Genomic DNA, 17,714 nt, shown 5'->3' with positions numbered 1-17,714 from the left:
TTTAAAAATTCGATACCGGAAACAAGAACATCCGACATCGACGAAAGCAACCAATCGCCATCTTGTTTGATCGATAGTTGAATCTCGAAACACTCTCGAATCAGAGGTCTACGGCGCGATACGTAAGTCCTCTGTGTTTGTTTGCTTCTCGCGGAACGAAGCTCTTGAAATATGACTCAAGAAGGACAGTAAGTACAGAAAAATTTACGTTAAATCTTTTTTCAATATGTTCCTTCAATCTCAGATTTTATCCCTTTAGTAATATTATTAGAAAAATAACAAATAATCGTAGAACGAGCTTGAATGCCGCCCCGTGGCTTTCGAAACACCGCCATGTTGTAAGACGGCTTTATTGATTCTCGAAATTTCTGGAAAAGAATCACAAGAAATTACATTTCGAACCTGATTTTTTCCAATTTATGATACGATACTTATTGCTCGTTCGTTCTTTATATATTTTTGCGATAATCGCGTGCTTATAATTAACTTTCGTTCGTATTATTTTCTTCTACGAAATATCAGATAATTTATTATGGATGTATTAACTTTTAAAATAGCTCGTATTTCCGAGCAACCATTTATCGATATATTTAACACCTAAAAAATATAAGATTTCATATGTTCCGTTCAAATGTATTTAATAATGTTAGGTTATTCGTGTATCGTTTCATCGGCTGTAATCTTATGTGTCATTTTATCACTAATGACTAGCGGTTTTTATCGGAAACCATAAAGCTTTATTTCTAACCTTTACCTACGCTTTGGAATTATGTAAATATTGCTATAATTTCGTTAACCGTTAAAGTATCTATTGTTTTGCATTTTGTATGCGGATAACAAGTTAATTAATATCAAAAACATAATTCTTTGCAAAATGAAATTTTAATATTTCCTTGATCCTTGTATAAGATACATGTGCATCTTTTCTACGCTGTTGCATCAATGTACAATGTTTTCTATATAAATATATCGTACAAAAATACGCTCAACGCATTTAGAAATGAACCAATGACATATATAATAAAATAGCAATTAATTTTTCGTTACCGTTGTAAACTAACCTTATTTAATTTCAAAATAATTTCCTTCGTGCATGCTCCGTATAATTCAATTTCCTTTTACGTTATCAAAAATTCTGAATTGTTTAAACATTTTTAGGTTGCCTCCCCCGCCTGTTATGTGGGCCCAGAGGAGAGATATCTTATTTGTTACTATCTGTCTAGAAGATTGTAAAGATCCTGATATTCACATCAAACCACAGATGATATATTTTAAGGGAATAGGTGGAACGGAACAAAAAATGCATGAAGTTACGATTAACCTATACGGAGAAATTAATCCAGATAGAACAGTTCAAAAGCTAAGAGGAAGGACTATCGAATTAATTCTCACTAAAAACGAAGAAGGTCCATATTGGCCACGATTAACGAAAGAAAAGACAAAAGCTCATTGGTTAAAAAGTGATTTCAATAAGTGGAAAGATGAAGATGATAGCGACGATGAAGATGGTATGGAAGGAAGTGGCAATGATTTAGAAGAAGTAAGAAAATATGGTTCTTCGATAAAATAGAGTTTGATTATCTAAATTAATATATTAGGTTTACATTTTCGCTTCGATTCATTTTATATCGATATTTGCAGATGATGCGACAAATGGGTGGTCTAGGAGGTTCAGGAGACAGTAAACCAAACTTTGATGATTTGGGAGATGAAGGAGACGGAACGGACAGTGACGATGATGATTTACCTGATTTGGTTGAATGAACAAATTTCGAAGCTACTTCAAAATAATCCTCATTAAAAAGTTAAAAGTAAAAAACAAATGGCGACCTAAGAATAGTGCACCACCAGGCAATATTTCAATAGGCCATGCTATTTGTATTTTGAATTGCAAATAAGTTTTGCAAATTTGCTAATGGCCCGTATTGCAGTAGCAAACAGGAAAATAAGGTGCACGCGATACTGTCGACATAAAAGAATGCAGTGATCATGAGAAAAAACAGTAATATACTTTTTAAAGATTCTCCGATCCTTCTTTACTCGGTAGTTCATGTACTAAGTTATAATGGACAAGCTTTTTTTTAATAATGATTACTTGTGTATAATATGAAGGAGATAAAATAATGAAAATGAAATTAAATTATTTGTGGAATTGTTTATTTCAGGAAAACCTATTATATATATATATATAAAAAAAAAAAAAAGTAAGACTCAAAACAAGCAATGTACGTATAAACAAATTTATATCGATAATACAAATGCAAATAATTTTACTTTGTCTCCATGTACTTCGTATAATTTTTCTTTATAGTCACTATGCAATCGTCAATGGTTTTCAGAATTATATATAATTTCCTTATTTTAAAATAATGATATCGATAATTACAAGAAAAGAAAGTATCTGTGCTATGTTTAAATGTAAAAATATAAGAAAACGATAGAAAATTATTGCATCATTTATCCAACAATACTGGAAGCGCCGCGCAACGCTAGATATCCAGCAGTTATATCCATTGGCAAACTTCGAACTGTTGCAAATTCTTCTGCAGTTGCATAATATAATTTAGTCTGTGGATCTGTATATCGTGCCTGTAAAATAAATGTAATTTATACAATTATTTACATTTTAATAATGTAACCGGTCATGTAATTGTAAAGGAAATTATCACTCACGGGTAAACCAGAAATATCAGAATATTTTTTTGCTGGCCTGAAGCTTGGCGGTGCATTGATAGAACTGTCTGAAATTTTATACAATCAATGACAATGTTTCAATTAAAAATTAATTTTTATCTTTTACATCTTACTGATTGAGTTATTGGTTAGACGTTCTGGACGGTTGACATTTATAACAATTTAATGTCCGAAGCAAAGAAAAAAAATGTAATAAACATAGATATTACAGTCAAAATTAATGCGAATTTCTGTAATATGTAATATTTGTTGTAGTTATATAAATGAATTTTTTGTAAAATCATTGTAGTTCTCTTAAAAATCTGGTTAAGTAATTCAAAATAATTTAAGAGTAATAATTCGTACAATGTACTGTTTCCGCCGACCATGGTAGAGCACGTTCTTGGGCCAAAACTTGTTTCAAGGAACGCCAAGTACGTTTCTTACCGGTAGTACTAGTGGATCGAAATTTCTGTTGAAAAATTGGATTCTTAAATATTGGTTGAGGTTTCTTACTAAATTCCACAGTTTCTTCGCTCACCATTTTATTAGCTTACCTAAAATATGAAATTTTATTCAAACAGGAGAGTCAAATTAAGAATGCTATCTTTTAAAATTATTAAAATCAATTATTCCATTTGCTCATATTGTATATTGCATCATTATATAAAAATTTATGCTTATTCTACGTGCTAACTATTTTCTTATTACAAAATTATGTTACATCGTACTCAAATAGTAGTTCATTTTTATTCCGGATTATACAAAACTAATATCTTTTCTATATCGCATCCTAATATGCCACAAATTGTTTGCATCATTGTTATGTTCATATGATTAACTAAAATTTTAGCCCATCGACTTAAAATAAGCAATGCAATATAGCAGTTGTCAGAATCTCTGAAAAACACGTTTAATCTTTTAAAATCATTAACTCGTATTTACATATAATGCTCTTTCTTTATTCCTGAATAAAATACCTTTGAAATTCAAAATTATACTTATATCCGTGTAATAGATATCTTCGAACGACAAGTGACAGATCATCTTCGAACAAAACAACTGCTTTCTTACTAGGTTCAATCAGGCATAGGATTGCATGATGACAAAGTATTTTATTATACTTCATCCGATTTTTCATATTAGTACAAATTGTTTTCTACGCATCAGATATTAAATAGAATTAAGCACAACAAATATTTTTAAAAACTTAAATAAAAACAAATATATTATGTAACCTTGGATATGTACAGAGTAACTTGTACATTTCTTTTTATATAATCCTTATTTTTAGTATGTAGCCATAAGAATTTTTGGGCTTTTTTTATTTGTTTCTCTGTGATATCTATCATATTGTCTGATAAATTATGGTTTACAAAATCTTGTTGACTATCACACTTTGTTTCAAAAATATTAACATCTTTGTGACTGACGAGAGTAATTACGTCATGATTAAGCGTCTTAGAATCTTCATATATTGCAGATTTACCAAATTTATTCTTTTTATACTTATAAATTTTATGACATTTATCCTTGTCTGATATTAAAGATAACAAACTTCTTTTCTTCTTTATTTTAATTTCGAATTTCTTTGTATTTTCATTATCATTTTTCCTTTTTTTAACTTTCTGGAGAATTTTTGTATTAATATTTTTTAAAGGAAATGTTAAAATTCCTGTATTACTCAGTGAAATAAGTTTATCAAAAAAACTGGTATGTTTTTCTATAAAACATTGTATATCTTTTTCGTTGGAAAAATCCCAATTTCGGTGAATATTAATTTCGTTACTCTTTTCCATCAAACAAGGTAACTGTTGCTTAATTTTGCATGTTCTATCAATATAGGTTACAAAAGCAATGTTTTTGAAGTTATTATAAATAGGAGATTTTATCTTTAAACCCAAATTTTGAATAAGTGTATGTATAAATTTATCCACGTTAAATGTCGATATTTCGAACATAATTTATGTCACTGAATTAAAATATTATATTTATCATGAAGAACAAGTATTAATAATTATAAATACTTGAAAATAATACATATAGAAGAACCTTACAAAACATTGATCGTCGTGAAAACATTAACAAATTAATATGCTTTTTAGATAATGTTATTTTATTGTTTTACTATCCAACTTCGTTTGTTTATGTAGTTAACGTGATACACTTCCTTTCACATAATTTAATTATGACAATATTACATAATTTTCATATTTCAATATTGTATTATTAAATGAAAATGTAATTTAAAAAGCTTCATTGACATGAAATACCATCACATTTCTTATAATAACTGTATTAAGTTTTGTTACATAAATATCTTGTGTAAAGACTTTCTTAAACACCGTAAGTAAAGCCACATATTTACTTCTTTCAATGACCATGTGTGTATGTATGTGTGTGTATCTATGCATAGCAAAAATTTTGAAAATATTAGTAATACTTGAAGTGCGTATAATTTCTGATCAATTACTTTATAATCTCTGAATAAGAAATTTATTACATTTTTATTTTCAAATTGCCATTATTGCCGTGAGAAATTTACTAGGTTATTGTATCAATTTATTGTAATGCTATTAAAATTCCCAAACTTTTAAAAAAACATATGTATACAGTATGCACATGTACTCCTAGTTAAATACATATATCTTCAATTCAGTACGAGACCAAAAAGCATTTCGCGCAGCTAAACTAAGCCTACGAGGTTCTCACACCATTTATTGTACTGTATCAATAATGTACATGATAATCAATGAACTTACCAACTTGCATCACGTTTCATGAATCATAATTTACGAGCCCTTTTAACATTTTGACCATCGAGTATTACACTAAACATGTACTAAAAATTAAAAATAATGAGAGCTAGCATCCACATAATAAACAAAAACTGGTCATCCGACACTTTCGTTCTCTCGGTAAATATGTATATATATATATGTATATATATAGAATATAGTAATTAGATGACACTTTACGGACCTCATTATCCCAGAAAGATTCCTTTTTGCAAATGTGATACTCCTCTAGTCTACTTTTTGTTTCATGATCATATGCACAATGGAAAAAATAACGAACTAAAATAAAAGAGAGGAAAAAGCATTTTACTTAATTTGTTTAATATATTCATTAAACTTTAATAAATGCGTATACATATTACTACAGATTATAGAATGGGTTAAACCGAAAATATGAACATGCGCAGAATGATATCCAATCATCTAATCACTATATTCTCTTGTAAAATAGCGTGTATAATGGCATTAGTACTGCCATGCGCAGAAAATAAACGTATCAGTTGAATATTTATACTGACTTGCTGTCATTACGTTTGACAAAATCAATTTTTATAAATTTTATAAGTAAAAAAAATATATGTATTATATTAATAACTATTTTTTTTTAAATATAAAAATTTAAAAATATGTTAATCGTATGTTTCACCCAATTTTAATAAATTTGAACTATATCCTAGTTTTAATATCTTCAAATTTATAAGAAATTTGAGTTATACCGAAATAATATATGCTACACACATAAATTCGTACTGAAATTTAACAAACTAAGAGATAAAGAATATAAGCTGTACACAATACAATCATTCGAATAAATTTACCAAAATTCAGGATAAAGAGAGGGGAGAAAGTGACTAAGAATAAGTGGGGGTTTATGAGATGAGATTGGGATAGACGTGATCACTCACCTTCTGCTTTGTTGAAGGTCGAAACAGCATTTTTTGAATTTGTTTCAGATTTGCAAATAAACTGCAATTTTGCTTCTAATCTGTGTGCAGCGATTAAGGATAAAATGGGTCGTAAATTTTTTGTCGGTGGTAATTGGAAAATGAATGGAGTCAAATGTGAAATAGATGGTATTGTTGAATTTTTAAAAGCAGGTCCTCTCGATCCAAATGTTGGTATGTTTTTTTACGTGTACATTATAATTTAATTATATTTTCTAACGTTTTATCTAAAATAAGTATCGTATATATTATAATATATACCTTTTATAATAGTTCTTATTCACAAAATATCTTAATATCTTGTGTAAATCTATCAGCTTTGTAATAAATCGATTATTCATTAATTCTAATACATATCAATTTAATTGCATCAGAGGTTGTTGTTGGAGTTCCATCTATATATTTGACATATGTGAAAAACATATTACCTAATAATGTTGGTATTGCTGGACAAAATGCATATAAAGTTGCGAAAGGGGCATTTACTGGAGAAATAAGTCCTGCTATGCTTATGGATAATGGAATTCCATGGGTAATTCTTGGACATTCTGAACGTAGAAATGTTTTTGGAGAAACAGATGAATTAATTGCAGAAAAAGTAGCTCATGCTTTGGAAAGCGGACTTAAGGTAATGGAATTTTTATATTAGGTAGAACATATAGATGTTCAAATTCAGTTTTTCCTCTACTCTCATAAATTTTTTACCTAAGTATGTTAAATAAATTAGTAATAATGTGGTTACAATAAAGGTAATTGCATGTATTGGAGAAAAATTAGAAGAACGTGAAGCTTGCCAAACAGATGAAGTGGTATTCAGACAGACAAAAGCCATTGCAGATAAAATTAAATCATGGGATAATGTAGTTCTTGCTTATGAACCAGTATGGGCTATTGGAACAGGCAAAACAGCTACACCCGAACAAGCTCAAGAAGTTCATGAAAAACTGAGAGAATGGTTTAATAAAAACATAAATGCAACTGTTGCGGAGAATGTTAGAATTATTTATGGAGGTTCAGTAACAGCAGGAAATGCTAAAGATTTAGCGAAAGAAAAAGATATTGATGGATTTTTAGTTGGAGGAGCATCTTTGAAACCTGATTTTGTACAAATTGTTAATGCTAAGCAGTAAGACCATACAATTATATAAAAGCATTATATGTTTAAGTTAATATATATTCTGAAATATATATTTTAAGAATTATTATAGAGATTTAATTTAATATCCTTTACTTGTTCTTTACATAGAGAAAGATTTGAATCATGTTATTGCGATGGAAAATTATTCAACAAAAATATGTCCTAATTTATTTCATTCTGTTCTTTAAAATATAAATTTGTTATAAATATCCAACTATTAACGATATAATAAATATTACAACAAGATGTAAGTTTCACAGTCTATTCTATTTATTCGATATTTAATCCAATTCATCGATTAATCCTTTACTTATAACAGTTGTAGGCAAAGAATTATTGGCAACATTTTTAACTTGTCCTAGTTTTGCTTTTGTACAAGCGATATCGGATAAAGATTTAAATGTTCTTGGTTCCCAAACAGCTAAAGTTGCTAGACTTTTACGATTAAGTAAAATGTTACATCTAGTTAATCCTTCCATTAACGTTTTAAAAGTAATACCATGTTCCTGTGCAGCAGCATCTATTCTAGTTTCCCAAAGCTGTAATAAACGAATGATTATATAAAATATGAAAAAAATCTTATTTTCATTTACAAATTACCTCTTTCATATCTTGCTTTTTAAGTTCCCTTGCTCTTGTAGCAAATAATAATGATCTATGTACTCCTTTGATAGCTAATTTATAACAATTTCTTCTTCTTCCGTAAAAATGCTGTAGATAAATTTATTAAATCCTATTAAAAATAAATTATTTATATAATATTGTATACATTACTGAAAAAATAGTTTATTTACAGCAGCGAGTTTAAATATTTGTCGCTTTCGCCAGAATTCATCAGGACCGCGAGATCTTACTAATAATTGTGCGCTTAAAAACACCATCTTATTAAATTTAAGTTTTCTATTGTTATGATTCTTATATGCAGAAAAGGTGTAGAATTAATTTGAAATTGTTGATGCCAGTAAATAGGTTATTGGTCACAGCTTCTATAATACAAAAGAACATTCACTACAGTAATGTTATTTTTATCGGTAATCTCTATACAGAAATGTACATTACTGTGCGTGCCTCTGCGATTCGTGAGGCAATCCTAGGGACTTCCAAAGATGCGGGTTATCGTTCGTGAATCGTTGAACACTCTGTTGAAGGTGCGCGGGAAAATCAAAACGATACATTATTTTATCCAGATAAATGTGTACTCTTTTTATGCCTTGACACAATAATTTCAGGTTCACAGCGTTAAATAGCATTTCATTGGTGGGATGATTAATTTGTCGATTCAAATCATCTTACAGTTAATATCAAAGTAATCTATTTTTACACTTAAAATGTTGCTGCTGTAATGCGAAGTATTTCATAATTTTATATCAAGATAAACCAGGTAGCGCTCGTTCCCTCGCCACTGATTCATATTCCGTTGGAAATAAAGGCATGCATAGTCTTGTTATGTTTATAGCCACTGCTGTAAACATTGACTCTGTAGTCACGCTGTTGTAAACTCATGTATATAAAAGTGGATATATTTTGATATTATACAAAATAAAAACTTAGATATGGGAAACCGAAAAAGGTAATATATTTCTTAAACTATATGTGATTATGAAAATGATATTCAAACTATGAAAATATAAATTTAGTAATTTAGTATATTGTATGATTATGTTTTCTTATTATAATATATCTTTAATAGAACAAAAATAACACGAATGAACAAGGAACCAGAAGATTTGGAGGATATGAATATGAATGAAGTAACAGATTCTGAAGAAGAATATTCAGAAAATGAACGTAAATTACTTCAGGATGTGCGAACTAGACATTCTTCAGAAAGTTATGATAGCGATTATGAAGTTTATAAATTAACTGATGATAACAAAGAAGATCATGTTGATACTGAAGATGGCATGCAAACAGATTCAATGGAATCTGATATTGAAGGATTAGAAGAAGATTTTGGCTTACCAAATGAAAAGGCTTGGGGTAAAAAGAAGAAAGCTTATTATTCTACTGATTATGTTGATGCTGATTATTCTAGCATTACCGAGAAGGATTTAGCTGTAGCGGAATTGGAAGAACAGGAAGCTAGAAATATCCAAAAAAGACTAGCAGAGCAATTAGATGATGTTGATTTTGGATTAGATTTTATGCGATCAAAAAAAACTAATAACGAAGAAATTCAAGAGGATACTAAACAAATTATAAAACCTGATTTTAGTAAACTTAGTAAAAGACAGAAACAAGCATTAATGCAAAAGGAAAATCCTGAATTTATGGCCCTTGTGAACGACTTTAAAGGTACATATACATAATAATATTCTTAACTTTATTGGTTTTAATTTACTAAATTGTATAACTACTAAAGCTTATAAATTACAATCGAGTAAACTACATTGATAAAATTTATGTTATTTAGATCGTATGGGAGAAGCAAAAGATGTGTTAGCTCCATTTCTGAAATTAGTAAATAGTGATTTACTTCCTAGTTGTCCTGCTATCTCTTTCATAAAAACAAAATACCACCTTTTATTAAATTATTGCATCAACATTTCCTTTTATTTAATGCTGAAAGCTAAAAGATCACCTATAAATTCACATCCAGTTATAAAACGTTTGGCTCAGTATCGTCAGTTATTAAATCAGTTAGAATCTGGGCAAGGAAATTTGATGCATGAAGTTCAAGATATATTAAAGGCACAGAAACAAGGCAAACCATTATATAATATATTTAACGGTACTAAAATAAACATTACTGAACAGAAAATAAGTAATTGTTTCAAAGAACAATCAATAATTCCTAAAAAACCTACAAAAAAAATTATAAATATGAATTCATTTGAATCTGAATCAGAATCTGAATTTATAACAAAGAATCAAGAGCTTATAAGTGAAGAGAATTTGAAAAATAATGAATATGTGATGGAAGAAGAAGAGAAAAAAGATATCGAAACGATAAATTCTGCAGCCGAAAATGAAGGAAAAAGAGCAATTACATATGAAATAGCAAAAAATAAAGGCTTGACACCACATCGCAAGAAAGAACAACGTAATCCCAGAGTGAAACATAGAAACAAATATCGCAAAGCTAAAATCCGTAGGAGAGGAGCTGTACGTATTTGTGTAATTTGTATAATTGCTGAACATAATAATTTTCTAATGCAATTTTGTATTTTACAGGTAAGGGAAGTAAGGAAAGAAGTTACTCGTTATGCTGGCGAAATATCTGGTATTAAAGCAAGCGTGAAGAAAAGTATAAAATTAAAATAACTGATCCATGTCATTATTAAACTTTGGATTAAAAATTGTACAGTTTATTTCTTACTAAAATACATATATTTTTTATCAAATATAAGTGTAAATATAACAAATGCAATAATATTATATTTATTATGTTGATGTCAATATATTTTATTTTTTTTTTTATTTTTCTTATAGATTATTAACACTGAAAAAGAATAGAACAAAAAACAATATACTAAGAAATAATAAAAACATAACGAACGTTTTATTCTAGTTTCATGTATATGTAAATATGAAATGACACATTAAACAAGAGACTTGTAACAGAAATTATACAATTTTGTGAATCAATGGTGAATATTGAATTATATGTAAGATTAACTAGCGTCTTATTATTTATTTCTAGATATCTTAGAGAACAGTTTGTAGCATTTGGAAAATTATAAATTTTAATCTAATATAAATTTAAACTTCCAATTTTGCCAATATATCTGATTCACGGAATAAATGAAATTCCTTATTATCTTCTAGTTCCACCTTGGTTCCACCATACTCGGGCAATAAAACAACATCGCCAACTTTGATACTTAAAGGAATATGTTCTCCCTTCTATAAAAAAAAAAAGTAAATAATACTTATAACCATTATCATGTCACAAGTAATCATTTCTATCAATGTAAAATACTTATTACTTACATCATTTCGTTGTCCCGGCCCTATTGCTACAACTGTTCCTTGTAAAACTTTAGCCTGAGCTTTTTCTGGCAGGACAATACCACCTTTTGTTTTTGTTACAGCTTCTGCTCTCTGTATAAGAACTCTATCAAAGAGCGGAACAAGTCTTTTAATGGCATTAGCTGCAGCCTGAAAATGTTAAAATTAAAATATGAATACAAGAGAAATCACAGAACTTATAATTAAATGTGGTAACATGCTAAATGCGATTACGAATAAAATATATATCTTAAACATTAATTACTTTGAGATCATGCATGGTGCAATCCTATGTAGCGTTTTGTAATACTCAAAATTGAATAAACTCACGGATTTGAAAGAAATTACACACCCGTAAATAGCTATTCGATAATAGGAAAGTAATTTTACAAAATTATGATTATCAATTTCTTATTTATCGTTTTATAACTAACTTTACGATATTATACTACGAGCAAATAACAAAAAATTACTATTACAAAAGTTTTTGTTTCATTGATTGCGTTTTGATTATTTGTGTCCCTTTTGTTAACAAAAAACATTCGGCGCCGGTAATGCTATAAAATATATCAAACAAAAAGTTATTGAAATTACTGTCTCAAACAAAAGAACAGTATATCATAAATGCATGCTACAAATACATTTACAAGTTCTAATTAATGTTAGAATTCAATAAGTTTAATTAGTTAATAATTTTATTTATGGTTATGTTCAAAGATACGCAAGAAATGTTGAAAAATTGATTTATTATTCATTATACATACAAGTAATTTTAAAAATTAGAATTGTATTTTCTTACCATTGTTATAAAACGTGTTTTTAAAATTACGATTTGGAACGATCTAACCGGCAAACGAATTCTTGCACGTTGTGCAACCTACGCGGTAAAGGCGAGCGCAGCTCTGCTCTTCTCGAAGATTCTTAGTTTCCCCCTCCCATTTCCGGCCCGCCATGTTTTCATCGATTTCGACAAGAGCCCCTCCTACAGGTTACGTAAGTAACTAACTTAAAATCATGAGAGAACGTTAACATTTCACGCAGCCCGAATAAGCTAGAAATCTTTCTCGTTTGCGATATCCCCTCCATAACTCATGTTCTATTTACATTGATCATATACACGGTGAATGAAAATATAAGAATAGATATCAGAAGTGACGGTATTACTGGAGAAGAATCACTGTATAGGCACGTTCGACATCGCGATCGTTGTAAGAACGCATGCGCGTTTACGACATATTTTTAACCAATCAGAACCAACATGCGCAAAATGAACAAAAGTTCGTCGTATAGCGATAATATTCTTTTATGAATAACTATACGTGTGATCAAAATTTATCACAAGATGACGCTAAGGTATTTTTTACCACGTGGATAGCAATGTACATTTCAATTTTATTTAATCAAAATTTATAACATGTAACATTCTCCTTGAAAAAAGCACAATAAATTCATACAGTTTAGTGTAAAAAGAATAATATGAGAAATGTATATTTTTCTGTTATGGATCATGCACCTCTTTTAAATGCCTTATATTTAAGTTAATATGATTTTAATTATTCGGCAATTTTACGCCGATCATGTATAGATATTAAAGATTATTTTATTCACAAATTTCTCTTAAAATGAGACATCAACGATGCGTAACTTGAGACGAAGTTTAATCTACAGTTACACAAGCGTTTGTTTAAATTTGCATTTCAATAATAACTGTATCGACTAGTCTTATCAGCGAATATTAAGAATACCGTGAAGCATTAACCTCTGTATTATTTGATATATGTAATCTCTGAATATTGTACAATGTAAATCAGAAGAAAAAGTGTTCTTACTTAATCCTATTTTATCTCTTTGCGTACATAACAAATCACATTTAACATATATATGTAAAGGAAATACTAAGCTAAAACGTACATAAAATTCATTTATTAAATTATTTATTCAAATAGGCGATGAAAAATGAAAACGAAAGAATTTAAAACATTACACAATTTTGGTACTTCCTATACAGAAGTGTATGTAATAGGAAAGGAATATATGGAAGTATGTAAACGAATCGGTTTTAAGATTAAAGATCACCATAATTAAGAATGAATGGCCGGTACATGAACGAAGGTGATTGGTATATGTTAAACTATTGCGTCATACTTTGTTCTCGTACGTTCTAGAAACGTATGAATGTTCAATGAGAAAAATAATGTACCAATTGGATTGACGTATCGAATGTTTTATAAAAAAAAAATAAAAATAAGTATAGGACTTTGATTTCATGTGGATTTAATTTCATTTAAATTTGTCGAGAATTTAAATAAATTTCTTAATCAAATAAAAAAGGGTTAGGTTAGAATAGATGAAAGAGAGAGGGGAGAAATTCCCATGTGATAGCGCAAGTTCTAGCACATTTCATTCTGCTGGCGAGACAACGTGTGGTCACGCTGCGACGATTTTCAATTACTTTTGTGACTATAATATTTTAACCAATAGTTTTTCCTTCTTTCATTAGATAAAGGTAAAGGCTTTTTCGATAAATTTTATTCATTATTCTTGTGTAAAGTGTATATCAATTAATCGACAACATTAACCGGCTAAATCGTCTTTGAAGTAACTTACTTTTCCCAAACTTGTTTTATTTTATATTATCCTTTTAATTGTTGTATATTAATATGTCCTAGCAAAAAATTGTGTATTTCGCTTTATCGCTTTGATAAATTAAAACTTCGCGTATTTTTAAAGATGGTATACGCTTCCTAAACCATAATCAAAAGTATTGTAAAAAAAATGAATAATATGCTTACGATTCTACATTCGGCTAAAATTGCTTTTGATTTCTAAAATTTATTTTATCTTTTCCAATATTTATTCAATAACTTTCTCTATTTTTTACATTCACTCTTGAACGAGCCGGCAATGTAAAGTACACATAATATCGTGTTATAAATCAAAATTACGTAAAAGAAATTGCAAGAAACATAAAAAATAATTTTCTTTATTTTCAAGATTGAAATTTTCGAAAGTATTTAAATTTGTATCTAACATTTCTTTGTTCGCTGCCACGCGGTGGTTTACATAACCACGTTTACTTTTAAAATTCATCGTTTTAATTTGTAAATGTTCACAGATCATTTATATAATAATGAAAAGAACGTTATAAAACTAATTTTATTACATTATTTATTAAATGGTACTATCGAAGTTTAGAAAAAATAAATCTTACGTAGAATTAAGGAATATTAAATTTATGTATTTTTGGGGATTTTAAAAAAGAGATTTACAATGATACTTTGTTACAGATGCATAGATTACCAACCATCTTGCGTGGTACAGCTTTGCGCCAATTACAAGCACGTTCATATGCTAAAGATGTACGTTTTGGATCAGAAGTTAGAGCCCTTATGTTACAAGGTGTAGATATATTAGCAGATGCTGTTGCGGTAACAATGGGTCCAAAGGGGCGTAATGTTATTTTAGAACAAAGTTGGGGAAGTCCAAAAATTACAAAAGATGGTGTTACAGTAGCTAAGGGTGTTGAATTAAAAGATAAATTTCAGAATATTGGAGCAAAATTGGTGCAAGATGTAGCAAATAATACAAACGAAGAGGCAGGTGATGGTACAACAACTGCTACAGTTTTAGCAAGAGCCATTGCTAAAGACGGTTTTGAAAAAATTAGTAAAGGTGCTAATCCTGTAGAAATAAGAAGAGGTAAATATGGTCATTATATAAGTATAATGCCTGTGTTAAATATTTGTTACAACTAAATAATAAATATATTATAGGTGTTATGCTGGCAGTTGATAAAGTTAAAGATGAACTGAAAGCTTTGAGTAAACCAGTTACAACACCAGAAGAAATTGCTCAGGTAGCAACTATTTCGGCCAATGGTGATAAAGCCATTGGCAGTCTTATTTCTGATGCTATGAAGAGAGTGGGAAAAGAAGGGGTGATCACTGTGAAAGATGGCAAAACACTGTATGATGAGCTGGAAGTAATAGAAGGAATGAAATTTGACAGGGGCTACATATCTCCCTACTTCATAAATTCCAGTAAAGGAGCAAAAGTTGAATTTCAAGATGCACTATTGCTTTTTAGCGAAAAAAAGATATCGTCTGTACAATCTATTATCCCTGCATTAGAATTAGCAAACTCGCAAAGGAAACCACTTGTTATTGTAGCAGAAGATGTTGATGGGGAAGCTTTATCGACGCTTGTGGTAAATAGATTAAAAATTGGTTTGCAAGTAGCTGCAGTTAAAGCCCCTGGCTTTGGAGATAATAGAAAGGCAACGCTTCAAGATATGGCAATATCGACAGGAGGAATTGTATTTGGTGATGATGCGAATTTAGTTAAATTAGAAAATGTACAATTAAGCGATTTGGGCGAAGTGGGAGAAGTTGTAATTACAAAAGATGATACGCTATTTCTCAAAGGCAAGGGAAAAAAGAGTGATATTGACCATAGGGCAGATGTAATTAGGGATCAGATTGCCAATACAACTTCTGACTATGAAAAAGAAAAGTTGCAAGAACGTTTAGCAAGATTAGCATCAGGTGTTGCAGTTTTAAGAGTGGGTGGCAGTAGCGAAGTAGAAGTTAACGAGAAGAAAGATCGTGTTCATGATGCTCTTAATGCAACTCGTGCTGCGGTTGAAGAAGGCATCGTTCCTGGAGGTAAATATTCTTAACAATTGCTCAGTATTTTAAGTTCAGCATGGAAGTTAAATTTTTGTGATCTTTATCTTCTAGGTGGTACCGCGCTTTTAAGATGTATTCCGGCCCTTCAAAATTTAAAAGCATCAAATAGCGATCAAGAAACAGGTGTAAAGATAGTGGCAAATGCATTACGTATGCCGTGTTTGCAAATTGCACAGAATGCAGGTGTGGACGCTAGTGTAGTGGTAGCGAAAGTCACTGAAAGTAATCTCGGTTACGATGCAATGAATGATGAATATGTTGATATGATTGAAAAAGGTATTATTGATCCAACAAAGGTAGTGCGTACGGCACTTACTGACGCCGCGGGCGTTGCCTCATTGCTTACGACGGCAGAAGCAGTAGTGGCAGAGTTGCCCAAAGAAGAGCCTCAAATGCCAATGGGTGGTGGAGGTATGGGTGGAATGGGTGGTATGGGTGGTATGGGAGGCATGGGCATGTAATTAAAACAAATTTCGTACAAAGACTGATTTTCGTACTGTAATTAACGTTTGGTAACATTATAATTCAATCGTAATATTAACTACGCGTTAAAGATTGCGGTTAGAATTGAGAAAACACGAACTATAATGTACTGATTGAATAACCGAACAACAGAATGCTTAGGAACAGTTGTACTTTAAAGCAGAGGATGAAGACATAGAGAATAAGTTTTTGCCTATGCGTTATTTGTTCTAAAATCATTTGTGTTTTTTTTTTTTGTGTTTTTTGCATTTCGAGCATTATCATTTTATCGGATAGATACTGCGACGAAAATTACTCTTTCACATATTTTATATTAACAACTTATGTTTGCGTTATGTAATATAACATAACAAATTTATAATATGTAATAGAAACAAAAATTATTCAAATTTCGAGTAATCTATATATTATAAAAAATATTGTAAAAAATTTAAGTTAATATACGTAGTAAAATTGTCTTCTTTAAAAACTCCATCGTGTTAGAATATTCATTAAATTAATTACACTTTTTTTTATTTTGTTCGTGAATTATAAAATAGTTGAAAATACAAATATCCTCTGATGCATTTTTATATGATTTATCATCTGCATGGATGAAACAGAATACAAATGTACAAACGTATGTATTGCAATAGGTTAAAAATTATTATTGTCTGATACATTTTTTTAAATGTTACAATTTATTTTGCATTTTTTAGTCTTAATAAATATATGTTTAAAGTATATATTATTGTTATTCTTTTAAAAGATAATCCCCCTTAAAAAAAAAGGTTATCCGTTATTTTTACAAAGTTACAAAAGTGCACAAATTCTTTTTATGCAAATTTCAAATGGTAAGAATGTAAGCTTCAATAATACATGACATTAAATTCTTTTAATAAAAATGATTTACATAATTTTATGAAAGATTTAGTTAAATGAAATAGTTTATGTAACTAATAACACGTAATATTACAATAGAAAATCATATTCTAATATCTTATAAATCAACAGAGCTTTACGCTATCCAAATTTTATGGCCTTCCCGTTTATATGTGTA

At 29.4% G+C, this 17,714-nt stretch overlaps 7 protein-coding genes across 25 annotated transcripts; 4 read left to right on the top strand and 3 right to left on the bottom strand.

Moving 5' to 3' along the window:
- Nucleotides 1–29: 29 nt before the first annotated feature.
- Nucleotides 30–2,143, top strand: p23 (cytosolic prostaglandin E synthase). 2 transcript variants are annotated; one of them, XM_003700487.3, is made up of 3 exons: nucleotides 30–188; nucleotides 1,159–1,540; nucleotides 1,642–2,143. In XM_003700487.3, exons 1-3 carry the CDS (start codon nucleotides 172–174, stop codon nucleotides 1,762–1,764), a joined length of 522 nt encoding a protein of 173 aa, XP_003700535.1. In that variant the 5' UTR covers nucleotides 30–171; the 3' UTR covers nucleotides 1,765–2,143. The 2 variants fall into 2 exon arrangements, with proteins under 2 accessions (XP_003700535.1, XP_012154143.1); XM_012298753.2 differs by lacking the exon at nucleotides 30–188 and adding an exon at nucleotides 754–771.
- Nucleotides 2,144–2,226: 83 nt separating this feature from the next.
- LOC100879583 (INO80 complex subunit C) lies at nucleotides 2,227–5,875 on the bottom strand. 16 transcript variants are annotated; one of them, XR_013038196.1, is made up of 7 exons: nucleotides 3,912–4,724; nucleotides 3,654–3,832; nucleotides 3,405–3,573; nucleotides 3,040–3,230; nucleotides 2,808–2,924; nucleotides 2,674–2,741; nucleotides 2,418–2,589 (listed from the first exon to the last, which is right to left on the bottom strand). XR_013038196.1 is itself a non-coding variant. In XM_076531845.1 (5 exons), exons 3-5 carry the CDS (start codon nucleotides 3,215–3,217, stop codon nucleotides 2,458–2,460), a joined length of 378 nt encoding a protein of 125 aa, XP_076387960.1. In that variant the 5' UTR covers nucleotides 3,218–3,230; nucleotides 5,436–5,515; nucleotides 5,656–5,875; the 3' UTR covers nucleotides 2,227–2,457. The 16 variants fall into 16 exon arrangements, 7 of the variants coding, with proteins under 7 accessions (XP_076387960.1, XP_076387954.1, XP_076387970.1 ...); XR_013038197.1 differs by having other exon boundaries at nucleotides 2,227–2,924; nucleotides 3,040–3,145; nucleotides 3,215–3,230; XR_013038195.1 differs by having other exon boundaries at nucleotides 2,674–2,924.
- Nucleotides 5,876–6,333: 458 nt separating this feature from the next.
- Tpi (triose phosphate isomerase) lies at nucleotides 6,334–7,617 on the top strand. The gene is made up of 3 exons (XM_003700486.3): nucleotides 6,334–6,589; nucleotides 6,790–7,043; nucleotides 7,165–7,617. The coding sequence occupies exons 1-3, from the start codon at nucleotides 6,481–6,483 to the stop codon at nucleotides 7,543–7,545; spliced, it is 744 nt and encodes a 247-aa protein (XP_003700534.2). The 5' UTR covers nucleotides 6,334–6,480; the 3' UTR covers nucleotides 7,546–7,617.
- Nucleotides 7,618–7,801: 184 nt separating this feature from the next.
- Nucleotides 7,802–8,651, bottom strand: mRpL20 (mitochondrial ribosomal protein L20). The gene is made up of 3 exons (XM_003700488.3): nucleotides 8,348–8,651; nucleotides 8,154–8,264; nucleotides 7,802–8,092 (listed from the first exon to the last, which is right to left on the bottom strand). Exons 1-3 carry the CDS (start codon nucleotides 8,432–8,434, stop codon nucleotides 7,835–7,837), a joined length of 456 nt encoding a protein of 151 aa, XP_003700536.1. The 5' UTR covers nucleotides 8,435–8,651; the 3' UTR covers nucleotides 7,802–7,834.
- A 305-nt stretch (nucleotides 8,652–8,956) lies between these two features.
- Sas10 (UTP3 small subunit processome component Sas10) lies at nucleotides 8,957–12,393 on the top strand. Of its 2 annotated transcripts, XM_003700485.3 has the most exons (5): nucleotides 8,957–9,123; nucleotides 9,244–9,848; nucleotides 9,967–10,658; nucleotides 10,728–10,854; nucleotides 10,986–12,393. In XM_003700485.3, the coding sequence occupies exons 1-4, from the start codon at nucleotides 9,107–9,109 to the stop codon at nucleotides 10,815–10,817; spliced, it is 1,404 nt and encodes a 467-aa protein (XP_003700533.1). In that variant the 5' UTR covers nucleotides 8,957–9,106; the 3' UTR covers nucleotides 10,818–10,854; nucleotides 10,986–12,393. The 2 variants fall into 2 exon arrangements, with proteins under 2 accessions (XP_003700533.1, XP_076387773.1); XM_076531658.1 differs by lacking the exon at nucleotides 10,986–12,393 and having other exon boundaries at nucleotides 10,728–10,952.
- On the bottom strand, nucleotides 11,168–12,443 carry LOC100882612 (10 kDa heat shock protein, mitochondrial). 2 transcript variants are annotated; one of them, XM_012298768.2, is made up of 3 exons: nucleotides 12,304–12,443; nucleotides 11,487–11,654; nucleotides 11,168–11,399 (listed from the first exon to the last, which is right to left on the bottom strand). In XM_012298768.2, the coding sequence occupies exons 1-3, from the start codon at nucleotides 12,304–12,306 to the stop codon at nucleotides 11,256–11,258; spliced, it is 315 nt and encodes a 104-aa protein (XP_012154158.1). In that variant the 5' UTR covers nucleotides 12,307–12,443; the 3' UTR covers nucleotides 11,168–11,255. The 2 variants fall into 2 exon arrangements, with proteins under 2 accessions (XP_012154158.1, XP_003700483.1); XM_003700435.3 differs by lacking the exon at nucleotides 12,304–12,443 and adding an exon at nucleotides 11,770–11,866.
- A 1,413-nt stretch (nucleotides 12,444–13,856) lies between these two features.
- LOC100879694 (heat shock protein 60A) lies at nucleotides 13,857–17,400 on the top strand. Its single transcript, XM_003700490.3, has 4 exons — nucleotides 13,857–14,010; nucleotides 14,792–15,203; nucleotides 15,278–16,168; nucleotides 16,244–17,400. The coding sequence occupies exons 2-4, from the start codon at nucleotides 14,792–14,794 to the stop codon at nucleotides 16,651–16,653; spliced, it is 1,713 nt and encodes a 570-aa protein (XP_003700538.1). The 5' UTR covers nucleotides 13,857–14,010; the 3' UTR covers nucleotides 16,654–17,400.
- The last annotated feature ends 314 nt before the right edge of the window (nucleotides 17,401–17,714 follow it).

The sequence above is a fragment of the Megachile rotundata genome, chromosome 1 (genome assembly GCF_050947335.1).
Source record: "Megachile rotundata isolate GNS110a chromosome 1, iyMegRotu1, whole genome shotgun sequence".
Lineage (NCBI taxonomy): Eukaryota > Metazoa > Arthropoda > Insecta > Hymenoptera > Megachilidae > Megachile > Megachile rotundata.
This window is presented reverse-complemented; position numbering and strand designations above follow the sequence as displayed.